Here is an 18707-nt window from a genome sequence, read left to right as displayed (position 1 = left end):
CACTGTCCAACCACAAACACACCACACTGTCCAACCCCACACACACTGTCTCAACCCCCACACACCACACTGTCTCAACCCACACACACACTGTTGCCAACCACACACACACCACACTGTGTCAAATCAACCACCACACCACACTGTCCAACCACACACCACACTGTTCAACCACACACACACACACACATTGCACAACACACACACACACACACACAACCACACAACACACACTGTCCAACCAGACACACACACCACACTGTCCAACCACACACACACACCACACTGTCAACCACACACACACCACACACACCACACTGTCCAACCACACACACACACACACACTGTCCAACCACACACATACCACACTGTCCAACCACACACACACACACCACACTGTCCAAATCCACACACACACACACAACCATTCAGCGCACACACCATACTGTCAACCAGACACACACCACACTGTCCAACCACACACACACCACACTGTCCAACCACACACACCACACTGTCCAACCACACACTACGCACTGTCAACCACACACACACACGCCACACTGTCCAACCACACACACACACACTGTCCAACCAGACACACCACACTGTCCAACCAGACACACACCACACTGTCCAACCACACACACACCACACTGTCCAACCACACACACACCACACTGTCCAACCACACACACACACACATTGCCCAACCACACACACACCACACACCACACTGTCCAACCACACACACACCACACTGTCTCAACCACACACACACGCCTGTCCAACCACACACACACCACACTGTCCAACCACACACACATCACTGTCCAACCACACACACACCACACTGTCCAACCAGACACACACACTGTCCAACCACACACACACCACTGTCTAACCACACACACACCCACACTGTCCAACCACACACACACCACTGTCCAACCACACACACACCACACTGCCCAACCACACACACACACTGTCCAACCACACACACACACCATTGCCTCAAACACACACACCACACACCACACTGTCCAACCACACACACACCACACTGTCTCAACCACACACACACCACACTGTCTCAACCCACACACCACGCTGTTCAACCCCACACTACGCTGTCCAACCCCACACCACGCTGTTCAACCCCACACACACCACACTGTCTAACCCACACACACCACTGTTCAACCTTACACACCACGCTGTTCAACCCCACACTTACACTGTCCAACCACACACTACGCTGTTCACCTTGCACTATTACACGCTGTCCAATTAGACACACACTACGCTGTTCAACCCACACACCACGCTGTTCAACTCCACACACACTCACACTGTCCAACCACAACACACCACACTCTCTCAACCACAAACACACCATACTGTCTAACCACACACACCACACTGTCCAACCACACACACCACTGTCCAACCCCACACACACCACACTGTCAACCCCACACACCACACTGTCCAACCACACACACACCACACTGTCCAACCACTCACACCCACTGTCCAACCACACACACCCACTGTTCAACCACACACACACTGTCCAGCCACACACACCCACTGTCCAGCCACACACACACTATTGTCCAGCCACACACACTGTCAACCACACACACACCACACTGTCCAACCGCACACACACCACACTGTCCAACCCTACACACCACACTGTCCAACTACACACACCACACTGTCCAACCCCACACCACAATGTCAAACCCCACACACACACTGTCCAACACCACGCTGTCCAACCCACACACACACACCACACTGTCCAACCCCCACACACCACTGTCCAACCACACACACACACACACACACACACACACACACACACACACCACACTGTTCAACCACACACACACACCACACTGTCAACCAGACACACACACACACTGTCCAACCACACACACACCACACAGTCCAACCACACACACACACATACTGTCCAACCACACACACACCACATTGTCCAACCACACACACCACACACCACACTGTCTAAACCACACACACACCACACTGTCCAACCACACACACATACCACACAGTCCAACCACACACACACACCTGTCCAACCACACACACACACCACACACTGTCAACCAGACCACACACCACACTGTCCAACCACACACACCACACTGTCCAACCACACACACCCACTGTTCAACCACACACACACCACTGTCCAACCACACACACCACACTGTCCAACCACACACACACACTCAGCCACACACACACACTGTCCAACCACACACACACACACTGTCTAACCACACACACACCACACTGTCCAACCAGACACACCACTGTCCAACCACACACACACACTGTCCAACCACACACACACCACAATGTTCAACCCCACACACCACTGTCCACACTGCTGTCAACCCACACACTACCACCACTGTCAACCCACACCACTGTCCAACCACACACACACACACACACTGTCCAACCACACAACACACCACACGCAACACACACACACACCACACTGTCCAACCAGACACACCTCACACTGTCTCAACCACACACACACCACACTGTCAAACCACACACACACACACACTGTCCAACCACACACACACACACACACACACACACCATACTGTTCAACCAGACACACACCACACTGTCAACTCACACACACCACACTGTCTAACCACACACACCACTGTCCAACCACACACACATACCACTGTCCAACCACACACACACACCACCACTGTCCAACCACACACACACCACACTGTCTAACCAGACACACACACACTGTCAACCAGACACACTGTTCAACCACACACACACACCACACTGTCCAACCACACACACACACCACACTGTCCAACCACACACACACACCACATTGCCCAACCACACACACACACACACACCACACTGTCCAACCACACACACACCACACTGTCCAACCACACACACACACACACACTGTCCAACCACACACACACCACACTGTCCAACCACACACACATCAGACTGTCCAACCACACACACACCACACTGTCCAACCACACACACACCACACTGTCCAACCACACACACACACACCACACTCTCCAACCACACACACACCACACTGTCCAACCACACACACACCACACTGTCCAACCACACACACACCACTGCCAACCACACACACCACACTGTCCAACCACACACACACACCACATTGCCCAACCAAACACACACCACACACACCACACTGTCCAACCACACACACACACCACACTGTCCAACCACAAACACACCACACTGTCTAACCCACACACCACGCTGTCCAACCACAGACACACCACGCTGTTCAACCCACACCACGCTGTTCAACCCACACACACACACGCTGTTCAACCCACACATACACGCTGTCCAACCCCCACACACACGCTGTTCAACCCACACACCACGCTGTCCAACCCACACACCACGCTGTCCAACCCCACACACCACGCTGTCTAACCAGACACACACCACGCTGTTCAACCAGACACACACCACGCTGTCCAACCCCACACACACCACACTGTCTAACCACAAACACACCACACTTCTCCAACCACAAACACACCATACTGTCTCAAAATTCACACACACACCACACTGTCTCAACCACACACACTACACTGTCCAACCTCACACACACACACCACACTGTCAACCACACACACCACACTGTCCAACCACACACACACACACTGTCCAACCACACACACACACACTGTCCAACCACACACACACACACACTGTTCAACCACACACACACACACCACTGTCCAACCACACACACACACACTGTCCAACCACACACACACCACTGTCCAACCACACACACCACACTGTCTCAACCACACACACACCACACTGTCCAACCACACACACACCACACTGTCCAACCACACACACCACACTGTCCAACCACACACCACACACCACACTGTCCAACCCTACACACACACCAATGTCCAACCCACACACACACTGTCTAACACTACGCTGTCCAACCCTACACACACACTTACACTGTCTAACCCCTACACACCACTGTCTCAACCACACACACACACACTGTCACACACACACACACACACCACCACACTACAACCAACACCACACACCACACTCACACGCCAACAACCACACACCACACTGTCAACCAACACACACACACCACACTGTCCAACCACACACACACACACCACGCTGTCCAACCAACACACACACCACACTGTCCAACCACAACACCACACACACACTGTCAACCACACACACACCACACTGTCTAACCACACACCACACTGTCACAACCACACACACACACCACACTGTCTAACCAACACACACACACACACCACACTGTCCAACCAGACACACACCACTGTCCAACCACACACACACACCACTGTCCAACCACACACACACCACACTGTTCAACCACACCACACACCACACTCCAACCAACACCACCACACACACACACACACACTGTCCAGCCACACACACCCACTGTCCAGCCACACACACCACACTGTCCAACCACACACACACACCACACACCAACCGCACACACACACACTGTCCAACCACACACACACCACACTGTTCAACACCACACACCACCACTGTCTAACCACACACACACCACAATGTCTCAACAGACACACACCACACTGTCAACACACACTACGCTGTCAACCACACACACCACCACACTGTCCAACCACACACACACACACTGTCACAACCACACACACACACACACACACACACACTGTCCAACACACACACACACACACACAACACACACACACACACACTGTCTCAACCACACACACACCACACTGTCTCAACCACACACACACACCACACAGTCCAACCACACACACACACCACACCACACTGTCCAACCACACACACACACCACACTGCCCAACCACACACACACACACACACCACACTGTCCAACCACACACACACACCACACTCTCCAACCACACACACACCACACAGTCCAACCACACACACACACACACCACACTGTCCAACCACACACACACACACACACACCACACTGTCCAACCAGACACACACCACACTGTCCAACCACACACACACACCACATTGCCACACTGTCACACAACACACACACACCACACTGTCACAACCACACACACACACACACTGTCCAACCACACACACACACACCACACTGTCCAACCACACACACACAACACACCAACCAGACACACACCACACTGTCCAACCACACACACACACACACACTGTCTCAACCACACACACACACCACACTGCCCAACCACACACACACACACACACCACTGTCCAACCACACACACCACACTGTCAACCACACACACACCACACTGTCCAACCACACCACACACACACTGTCAACCACACACACACAGACTGTCCAACCACACACACACACACTGTCCAACCACACACACACCACACTGTCCAACCACACACACACACCACACTGTCCAACCACACACACACAACACACTGTCCAACCACACACACACACCACACTTGCCCAACCACACACACACCACTGTCCAACCACACACACACACCACTGTGGTCCTTCAACCACACAGCATGGCGCTCACACTGCCAAATGGGTTCACACACCACCCATACAGAATGTATGCACACACTGTAAGTCGCTTTGGATAAAAGCGTCAGCTAAATGGCATATATTATTATTATTATTATCCAACACACACACACACCACATGTCCAACCAAACACACACACACACACCACTGTCCAACCACACACACACCACACACCAACCACAAACACACCACACTGTCCAACCACACACACCACACTGTCCAACCCACACACACCACGCACAACCCCACACACCACGCTGTCCAACCACACACCACGCTGTCCAACCCCACACACACACTGTCCAACCCACACCACGCTGTCCAACACACACCACGCTGTCCAACCCCACACACCACGCTGTCCAACCAGACACACACGCTGTCCAACCAGACACACACCCACACTGTCCAACCACACACACACCACACACCAACCACAAACACACCACACTGTCCAACCACAAACCACACCACACTGTCCAACCACACACACACACTGTCAACCACACACACACCACACACCACACTGTCCAACCACACACACACCACTGTCCAACCACACACACCCCACTGTCCAACCACACACACCCACACTGTCCAACCACACACACCCCACTGTCCAACCACACACACACACACACTGTCCAGCCACACACACCACACTGTCCAACCACACACACCACACTGTCAACCACACACACCACACTGTCACAACCAACACACACACACACTGTCCAACCACACACACACCACACTGTCCAACCACACACACCACACTGTCCAACCCACACACCACAATGTCCAACCACACACACACACTGTCCAACACCACGCTGTCCAACCCACACACACCACACCACACTGTCCAACCCACACACACCACACTGTCCAACCCACACACACCACACTGTCCAACCACACACACCACGCTGTCCAACCCACACACCACGCTGTCCAACCCACACACCACGCTGTCCAACCCACACACCACACTGTCAACCCCAAACACCACGCTGTCCAACCCCACACACCACGCTGTCCAAACCCACACACCACGCTGTCCAACCCCACACACCACGCTGTTCAACCCCACACACCACGCTGTCCAACCCACACACACCACCTCCCAACCCCACACACCACGCCCCCAACCCACACACACGCTGTCCAACCAGACACACACCACGCTGTCCAACCCACACACCACGCTGTCCAACGCCACACACACCACACTGTCCAACCACACACACACCACACTGTCCAACCACCCACACACCACACTGTCCAACCACACACACACCACACTGTCCAACCACACACACACCACACTGTCCAACCACACACACACACACACACACACCACACTGTCCAACCACACACACACCACTGTCCAACCCCACACACCACGCTGTCCACCCCACACACCACACTGTCACACCACGCTGTCAACCCACACACACCACACTACGCTGTCCAACCCCACACACACAACACCACGCTGTCCAACCCACACACCACGCTGTCCAACCCCACACCACACTGTCCAACCAGACACACACCACAATGTCCAACCAGACACACCACACTGTCCAACCACACACACCACACTGTCCAACCACACACACACCACACTGTCCAACCACACACCACACTGTCCAACCAGACACACACCACACTGCCCAACCACACACACACACCACACTGTCCAACCACACACACCACACTGTCCAACCACACACACACCACACTGTCCAACCACACACACACACCACTGTCCAACCCCACACACCACGCTGTCAACCCACACACCACGCTGTTCAACCCCACACACCACGCTGTCCAACCCCACACACCACGCTGTCCAACCCCACACACCACATTGTCCAACCCCACACACCACACTGTCCAACCCACACACACACACTGTCCAACCCACACACCACGCTGTCCAACCCACACACCACGCTGTCCAACCCCACACACCACGCTGTCCAACCACACACACACCACACTGTCCAACCACACACACCCCACTGTCCAACCCCACACACACCACACTGTCCAACCCCACACACCACACTGTCCAACCACACACACACCACACTGTCCAACCACTCACACCCCACTGTCCAACCACACACACCCCACTGTTCAACCACACACACCCCACTGTCCAGCCACACACACCCCACTGTCCAGCGACACACACCGCATTGTCCAGCCACACACACCCCACTGTCCAGCCACACACACCCCATTGTCCAGCCACACACACCACACTGTCCAACCGCACACACACCACACTGTCCAACCGCACACACACCACACTGTCCAACCCCACACACCACACTGTCCAACTACACACACCACACTGTCCAACCCCACACACCACAATGTCCAACCCCACACACCACACTGTCCAACACCACGCTGTCCAACCCCACACACACCACACCACACTGTCCAACCCCACACACCACACTGTCCAACCCCACACACCACACTGTCCAACCCCACACACCACGCTGTCCAACCGCACACACCACGCTGTCCAACCCCACACACCACGCTGTCCAACCCACACACCACACTGTCCAACCCCAAACACCACGCTGTCCAACCCCACACACCACGCCGTCCAACCCCACACACCACGCCGTCCAACCCCACACCACGCTGTCCAACCCCACACACCACGCTGTCCAACCCCACACACCACACCCCCCAACCCCACACACCACGCCCCCCAACCCCACACACCACGCTGTCCAACCAGACACACACCACGCTGTCCAACCCACACACCACGCTGTCCAACCCCACACACACCACACTGTCCAACCACACACACACCACACTGTCCAACCACACACACCACACTGTCCAACCACACACACACCACACTGTCCAACCACACACACACACTGTCCAACCACACACACACACACACACACCACACTGTCCAACCACACACACACCACTGTCCAACCCCACACACCACACTGTCCAACCCACACACCACACTGTCCAACACCACGCTGTCCAACCCCACACACACCACACTACGCTGTCCAACCCCACACACACAACACCACGCTGTCCAACCCCACACACCACGCTGTCCAACCCCACACACCACACTGTCCAACCAGACACACACCACAATGTCCAACCAGACACACACCACACTGTCCAACCACACACACACCACACTGTCCAACCACACACACACCACACTGTCCAACCACACACACCACACTGTCCAACCAGACACACACCACACTGCCCAACCAGACACACACCACACTGCCCAACCACACACACACACCACACTGTCCAACCACACACACTCCACACTGTCCAACCACACACACACCACACTGTCCAACCACACACAACACCACACTGTCCAACCCCACACACCACGCTGTCCAACCCCACACCACGCTGTCCAACCCCACACACCACGCTGTCCAACCCCACACACCACGCTGTCCAACCCCACACACCACGCTGTCCAACCCCACACACCACACTGTCCAACCCCACACACCACTGTCCAACCCCACACACCACGCTGTCCAACCCCACACACCACGCTGTCCAACCCCACACACCACGCTGTCCAACCCCACACACCACGCTGTCCAACCCCACACACCACGCTGTCCAACCCCACACACCACACTGTCCAACCCCACACACCACGCTGTCCAACCCCACACACCACACTGTCCAACCCCACACACCACGCTGTCCAACCCCACACACCACGCTGTCCAACCCCACACACCACACTGTCCAACCCCACACACCACACTGTCCAACCCCACACACCACGCTGTCCAACCCCACACACCACGCTGTCCAACCCCACACACCACGCTGTCCAACCCCACACACCACACTGTCCAACCCCACACACCACGCTGTCCAACCCCACACACCACGCTGTCCAACCCCACACACACCACACCACACTGTCCAACCCCACACACACCACACCACACTGTCCAACCCCACACACACCACACCACACTGTCCAACCCCACACACACCACACTACGCTGTCCAACCCCACACACACAACACCACGCTGTCCAACCCCACACACCACGCTGTCCAACCCCACACACCACACTGTCCAACCAGACACACACCACAATGTCCAACCAGACACACACCACACTGTCCAACCACACACACACCACACTGTCCAACCACACACACACCACACTGTCCAACCACACACACCACACTGTCCAACCAGACACACACCACACTGCCCAACCACACACACACACCACACTGTCCAACCACACACACTCCACACTGTCCAACCACACACACACCACACTGTCCAACCACACACAACACCACACTGTCCAACCCCACACACCACGCTGTCCAACCCCACACACCACGCTGTCCAACCCCACACACCACGCTGTCCAACCCCACACACCACGCTGTCCAACCCCACACACCACGCTGTCCCAACCCCACACCACACTGTCCAACCCCACACACCACACTGTCCAACCCCACACACACCACACTGTCCAACCCCACACACCACGCTGTCCAACCCCACACACCACGCTGTCCAACCCCACACACCACACTGTCCAACCCCACACACCACACTGTCCAACCCCACACACCACGCTGTCCAACCCCACACACCACGCTGTCCAACCCCACACACCACGCTGTCCAACCCCACACACCACACTGTCCAACCCCACACACCACGCTGTCCAACCCCACACACCACGCTGTCCAACCCACACACCACGCTGTCCAACCCCACACACCACGCTGTCCAACCCCACACACACCACACCACACTGTCCAACCCCACACACAACACTGTCCAACCCCACACACCACACTGTCCAACCCCACACACACCACACAACACTGTCCAACCCCACACACAACACTGTCCAACCCCACACACCACACTGTCCAACCCCACACACCACACTGTCCAACCCCACACACACCACACAACACTGTCCAACCCCACACACAACACTGTTCAACCACACACACACACACACACACACACACACACACACACACACACACACACACACACACACACACACACACACACACACACACACACACACCATACTGTCCAACCAGACACACACCACACTGTCCAACCACACACACACCCACACTGTCTAACCACACACACACACACCACACTGTCCAACCACACACACACACCACACTGTCCAACCACACACACCCACACACCACACTGTCCAACCACACACACACACACCACACTGTCCAACCACACACACCCACACACCACACTGTCCAACCACACACACACCACACTGTCCAACCAGACACACACCACAATGTCCAACCAGACACACCACACTGTCCAACCACACACACACACCACACTGTCCAACCACACACACACACCACATTGCCCAACCACACACACCACACACACCACACTGTCCAACCACACACACACCACACTGTCCAACCACACACACACCACACTGTCCAACCACACACACACACACTGTCCAACCACACACACACACCACACTGTCCAACCACACACACACCACACTGTCCAACCACACACACATCAGACTGTCCAACCACACACACACCACACTGTCCAACCACACACCACACTACGCTGTCCAACCCCACACGCCACACTGTCCAACCACACACACACCACTGTCCAACCCCACACACACCACACCACGCTGTCCAACCCACACACACCACGCTGTCCAACCAGACACACACACACTGTCCAACCACACACACACACACTGTCCAACCACACACACACCCACACTGTCCAACCACACACACCACACTGTCCAACCACACACACCACACTGTCCAACCAGACACACACCACACTGCCCAACCACACACACACCACACTGTCCAACCACACACACACCACACTGTCCAACCACACACACACCACACTGCCCAACCACACACACACCACTTCCAACCCCACACACCACGCTGTCCAACCCCACACACCACACTATCCAACCCCACACACCACACTGTCCAAACCCACACACCACACTGTCCAACCACACACACACCACACTGTCCAACCACACACACACCACACTGTCCAACCACACACACACCACACTGTCCAACCACACACACACCACACTGTCCAACCACACACACACACCACACTGTCCAACCACACACACACACCACACTGTCCAACCACACACACACACCACACTGTCCAACCACACACACACCACACTGTCCAACCACACACACACACACTGTCCAACCACACACACACACACTGTCCAACCACACACACACACCACACTGTCCAACCACACACACACCACACTGTCCAACCACACACACCACACTGTCCAACCACACACACACCACACTGTCCAACCACACACACCACACTGTCCAACCACACACACCACACTGTCCAACCCACACACACACACCACACAGTCCAACCCCACACACCACACTGTCCAACCCCACACACACCACACCACGCTGTCCAACCCCACACACCACGCTGTCCAACCCCACACACCAAGCTGTCCAACCCCACACACCACGCTGTCCAACCCCACACACCACGCTGTCCAACCCCACACACCACGCTGTCCAACCCCACACACATCACACCACACTGTCCAACCCCACACACAACACTGTCCAACCCCACACACCACACTGTCCAACCCCACACACACCACACAACACTGTCCAACCCCACACACAACAATGTCCAACCCCACACACCACACTGTCCAACCCCACACACCACACTGTCCAACCCCACACACCACGCTGTCCAACCCCACACACCACGCTGTCCAACCCCACACACCACGCTGTCCAACCCCACACACCACACTGTTCAACCCCACACACCACGCTGTCCAACCCCACACACCACGCTGTCCAACCCCACACACCACGCTGTCCAACCCCACACACACCACACCACACTGTCCAACCCCACACACAACACTGTCCAACCCCACACACCACACTGTCCAACCCCACACACACCACACAACACTGTCCAACCCCACACACAACACTGTCCAACCCCACACACCACACTGTCCAACCACACACACACCACTGTCAAACCCCACACACACCACACCACGCTGTCCAACCCCACACACCACGCTGTCCAACCAGACACACACCACACTGTCCAACCAGACACACACCACACTGTCCAACCACACACACACACCACACTGTCCAACCACACACACACCACACTGTCCAACCACACACACACCACACTGTCCAACCAGACACACACCACACTGCCCAACCACACACACACGCACCACACTGTCCAACCACACACACACCACACTGTCCAACCACACACACACACCACATTGCCCAACCACACACACACCACACTCTCCAACCCCACACACCACGCTGTCCAACCCCACACACCACACTGTCCAACCCCACACACCACACTGTCCAACCACACACACACCACACTGTCCAACCACACACACACCACACTGTCCAACCACACACACCACAATGTCCAACCCCACACACACCACACCACACAGTCCAACCCCACACACCACACTGTCCAACCCCACACACACCACACCACACTGTCCAACCCCACACACACCACACCACGCTGTCCAACCCCACACACCACGCTGTCCAACCCCACACACCAAGCTGTCCAACCCCACACACCACGCTGTCCAACCCCACACACCACGCTGTCCAACCCCACACATCACACCACACTGTCCAACCCCACACACAACACTGTCCAACCCCACACACCACACTGTCCAACCCCACACACACCACACAACACTGTCCAACCCCACACACAACACTGTCCAACCCCACACACCACATTGTCCAACCCCACACACTCCATACCACACTGTCCAACCCCACACACCACGCTGTCCAACCCCACACACCACACTGTCCAACCCCACACACTCCACACCACACTGTCCAACCCCACACACCACACTGTCCAACCCCACTCAGGAAGGCCACACTGTCCAACCCCACACACCACGCTGTCCAACCCCACACACCACACTGTCCAACCCCACTCAGGAAGGCCACACTGTTAGTTAAACACTGTAAACTTCATCATGAACCTTGAAAATGTTCTATAGAGTACCAGAGAAAACATTTAAAATACCATACGCTGCTTCAGGTTGGCCTCTTATGCTTTTAAAGTGGTGTGATACAGGCGCCTGGTAGCGTCTCTGGCTGTCAACGGGTTCATCAGGAGACCAGCAGAGTGTATTTGCGGGGTGAGGAGTGAGCAGGCCTGTTTTTAATAGGAGAGGAATATTTGGACGTTTTATCAATAGGCATTATTAAATCCTCCTTGGTTGAGCTAATCTTTGGGCCGCCGGTGCAGGGAGAGATGAGCTGTGTCGGCCCTGAGAGGTAGAGAGAGGCTGCCTGTAAGCCGCTTATTATATCGACTGCCTTTTCTCTCTCTCTCTCTCTCTCCCTCTCTCTCTCTCTCTCTCTCTCTCTCTCTCTCTCTCTCTCTCTCTCTCTCTCTCTCTCTCTCTCTCTCTCTGTTTCTCTTTCGAGAACACATTCTCTCTCTGCTACCTCTCGTCTGCAAGACGAACACACACACACACACACACACACACACACACACACACACACACACACACACACACACACACACACACACACACACACACAAAGAAAGTCAACCAGAGCTGAGCAGAGCCTCAGCCTTCCCATCAAAGCCAGCTGCTAAGGCTGAAGTTTTATTCAAATTAGTGTTTACTTCTTTCACTGCCAAGGAAGTGTGTGTCTGTCTCCTTCTCTCTCTCCCTTGTGTGTGTGTGTGTGTGTGTGTGTGTGTGTGTGTGTGTGTGTGTGTGTGTGTGTGTGTGTGTGTGTGACAATAGCAGCTTCATGGCACTTTCTGTACCTAACAGAAGGAGCAGGCTGGTAGTGGGTGATAAGCCAGGCAGACCGGCTCGCTCCTGGTGATTATCGCCCACCGGACCCCCTCTCTCCACACACACACATTTGCCCAGCTTACAAGTCTAAGGAGCCATAGTGAGGAGGGGGGAGACAGATAGACAGGGGATGCTTGTATCACAGGCAAGGTGGGAGCACTGTGGAAGGCTTTCAGAAAACACCACACACACACTAGGTCTACACCGTGAGGAGACAGGCTTTATTATGTGTTGCTGTAGTTGAAACAGACGGATGGTTGTAAGGATGCTCCACGTTGAGGAGTTCTCTGGTGTAGATATAGAGGTTGTTAGTTTGGTTGTATTGGCTAGTTGACCCCTGGTTGGAGCTTTTGAAATGGACAAAACATTACAATTATTTTTTAAATTTAAATTTTACCTTTATTTAACCAGGCAAGTCAGTTAAGAACATATTCTTATTTTCAATGACGGCCTGGGAACAGTGGGTTAACTGCCTGTTCAGGGGCAGAACGACAGATTTGTACCTTGTCAGCTCGGGGGTTTGAACTCGCAACCTTCCGGTTACTAGTCCAACGCTCTAACCACTAGGCTACGTTGCCGCCCCTATTGATTGAGTTCCGTACCTGTGGTTTTGATGGTGGTGGTGGACTGAGAGTGAATAGATAATGCCAGTCAATAGTTGTATGTCTTCATGTTGTCCTCTGTTGTTTTTCCCAGGTGTATGGCCCTCTGAGGAGGTGATGGCCCACTACTGCCTCAAGAAACGCCACATGTTCAGGTGAGTGGTTCTGGACTGGTCCCTGACCTCTGTCTCCCCAGTCTGTCCCTGCCAGGCAGGCATTACAATGCAGAATAGATTGTGGGCTCAGGCTCCTGCACTGCGTTAGGCTCCTGCACTGCGTTAGGCTCCTGCACTGCGTTAGGCTGCTGCTGCAGAGAGTTGAAAGGTGTGTGGGATGTTTGATTTGCACTCAAGGCAGTACACAACCCTTTGATTTCCTGTTTTTACATTCAAGAGGCAGGAGGAGAGGAAGAGAGGGATATTGATCAGGGCGCTGCGCTGAAGGTCAGCTGGACCGCAACACTCAGGGAGGGAGGAAGACCAGGGTGCAAGCCCCTGGCTGTGTGTGTTTTTTGTGTGTGCACAAGATAGAGTTGTGTGTTTGTCAGCCAGATAGACAGAGTGACAATCTCCCTGTTATCAGCCACTCAGCAAGAAAGAACGAGGGGAGGAGGATAAAATAAGAAAAGACTGGACCAAATAGCTACCTGTCACCGCCTCCTCAGCCCACTGTAGCTCATTGCAGCAGCACTGGACAGCACACTGGTTTTTAATGGACCTTCTTTACTCCAATTACTGCCTTGGTTGTGGATTTTGTGTCGAGGGAAAGAGGGATTCTGTACAGTAACTGTGTGTGGGTGGCAGTAAAGAAGTGCATGTGTGTATGTAAAGAAGTGCCTCTAATTGATGGTATTGTCTGTGTCAGTGTGTGACTCTTTGGTGTGTGTATCCAGTACACAATGTCAGCAGCACCACGGGGAACCCAACAGCCATCATTACCTTAATGTCCCTGCTGCAATACAAACTCCTATTTCCACCAGGAGATAAAGGCACAACAATGTCACTGCTTCTTCAAAGACACTGACTCTGGCTCGCTTAGGGAGGGGGGAAATCAATGAGTCGGCTGGAGTAGCATTCCAATCAATCCACACACACACTTTCTAAGAGGAGGTATCCACAGTTCATTAGAGTTACTGCAGTGTCAGGCAGCGATGGCTGCCATGTGGTGCTCTAGCCTACACCATGTTACCACAGGACCTGCAACCCTAGCCCCCAGTCTCAGAACCCTAGCCCCCAGTCTAACAACCCTAGCCCCCAGTCTAACAACCCTAGCCCCCAGTCTAACAACCCTAGCCCCCAGTCTCAGAACCCTATCCCTCAGTCTCAGAACCCTAGCCCCCAGTCTAACAACCCTAGCCCCTAGTCTAAAAACCCTATCCCCCAGTCTAAGAACCCTATCCCCCAGTCTCAGAACCCTAGCCCCCAGTCTCAGAACCCTCTCTCTCTCTGTCTTTACCTCTCTCTCTCTCAATTCAATTCAATTCAAGGGCTTTATTGGCATGGGAAACATGTGTTAACATTGCCAAAGCAAGTGAGGTAGACAACATACAAAGTGAATATATAAAGTGAAAAACAACAAAAATTAACAGTAAACATTACACATACAACAGTTTCAAAACAGTAAAGACACTACAAATGTCATATTATATATATATATATATATATATATATATATATATATATATATATATATATACATACATATATATATATATATATATATATATATATATATATATATATATACATATATATATATATATATATATATATATATATATATATATATACACATACACAATGTACAAATAATAAAGGACACAAGATAAAATAAATAAGCATAAATATGGGTTGTATTTACAATGGTGTTTGTTCTTCACTGGTTGCCCTTTCTCGTGGCAACAGGTCACAAATCTTGCTGCTGATGGCACACTGTGGAATTTCACCCAGTAGGTATGGGAGTTTTTCAAAATTGGATATGTTTTCGAATTCTTTGTGGATCTGTGTGATCTGGGGAAATATGTCTCTCTAATATGGTCATACATTGGGCAGGAGGTTAGGAAGTGCAGCTCAGTTTCCACCTCATTTTGTGGGCAGTGAGCACATAGCCTGTCTTCTCTTGAGAGCCATGTCTGCCTACGGCGGCTTTCTCAATAGCAAGGCTATGCTCACTGAGTCTGTACATAGTCAAAGCTTTCCTTAATTTTGGGTCAGTCACAGTGGTCAGGTATTCTGCCGCTGTGTACTCTCTGTGTAGGGCCAAATAGCATTCTAGTTTGCTCTGTTTTTTTGTTAATTCTTTCCAATGTGTTAAGTAATTATCTTTTTGTTTTCTCATGATTTGGTTGGGTCTAATTGTGCTGTTGTCCTGGGGCTCTGTAGGGTGTGTTTGTGTTTTGTGAACAGAGCCCCAGGACCAGTTTGCTTAGGGACTCTTCTCCAGGTTCATCTCTCTGTTTGTGATGGCTTTGTTATGGAAGGTTTGTGAATCGCCCTTTTAGGTGGTTGTAGAATTTAATGGCTCTTTTCTGGATTTTGATAATTAGTGGGTATCGGCCTAATTCTGCTCTGCATGCATTATTTGGTGTTTTACGTTGTACACGGAGGATATTTTTGCAGAATTCTGCGTGCAGAGTCTCAATTTGGTGTTTGTCCCATTTTGTGAAGTCTTGGTTGGTGAGCGGACCCCAGACCTCACAACCATAAAGGGCAATGGGCTCTATGACTGATTCAAGTATTTTTAGCCAAATCCTAATTGGTATGTTGAAATTTATGTTTCTTTTTGATGGCATAGAATGCCCTTCTTGCCTTGTCTCTCAGATCGTTCACACCTTTGTGGAAGTTACCTGTGGCGCTGATGTTTAGGCCAAGGTATGTATAGTTTTTGTGTGCTCTAGGGCAACAGTGTCGAGATGGAATTTGTATTTGTGGTCCTGGTGACTCGACCTTTTTGGAACACCATTATTTTGGTCTTACTGAGATTTACTGTCAGGGCCCAGGTCTGACAGAATCTGTGCATAAGATCTAGGTGCTGCTGTAGGCCCTCCTTGGTTGGTGACAGAAGCACCAGATCATCAGCAAACAGCAGACATTTGACTTCGGATTCTAGCAGGGGAGGCCGGGTGCTGCAGACTTTTCTAGTGCCCGCGCAGTTCGGTTGATATATATGTTGAAGAGGGTGGGGCTTAAGCTGCATCCCTGTCTAACCCCACGACCCTGTGTGAAGAAATGTGTGTGTTTTTTGCCAATTTTAACCGCACACTTGTTGTTTGTGTACATGGATTTTATAATGTCATATGTTTTACCCCAACACCACTTTCCATCAGTTTGTATAGCAAACCTCAGAGAGCAATACGTAACTGAACG

General features: G+C 52.8%; 1 protein-coding gene across 1 annotated transcript in view; it reads left to right on the top strand.

Annotated features, from left to right (window-relative positions):
• camkmt (calmodulin-lysine N-methyltransferase) overlaps window positions 1-18707 on the top strand; it is a 262353-nt gene that overhangs the window by 153659 nt on the left and 89987 nt on the right. Inside the window, exon 4 of the mRNA XM_052477980.1 lies at window positions 15437-15497. Within this exon, the coding sequence (XP_052333940.1) occupies window positions 15437-15497 (61 nt within the window). The remainder of the gene's footprint in view (window positions 1-15436; window positions 15498-18707) is intronic.

This window comes from Oncorhynchus keta, chromosome 24, assembly GCF_023373465.1.
Source record: "Oncorhynchus keta strain PuntledgeMale-10-30-2019 chromosome 24, Oket_V2, whole genome shotgun sequence".
NCBI lineage: Eukaryota > Metazoa > Chordata > Actinopteri > Salmoniformes > Salmonidae > Oncorhynchus > Oncorhynchus keta.
Note: the sequence above shows the minus strand (reverse complement) of the source record. Positions and strands in the feature narration are given on the sequence as shown.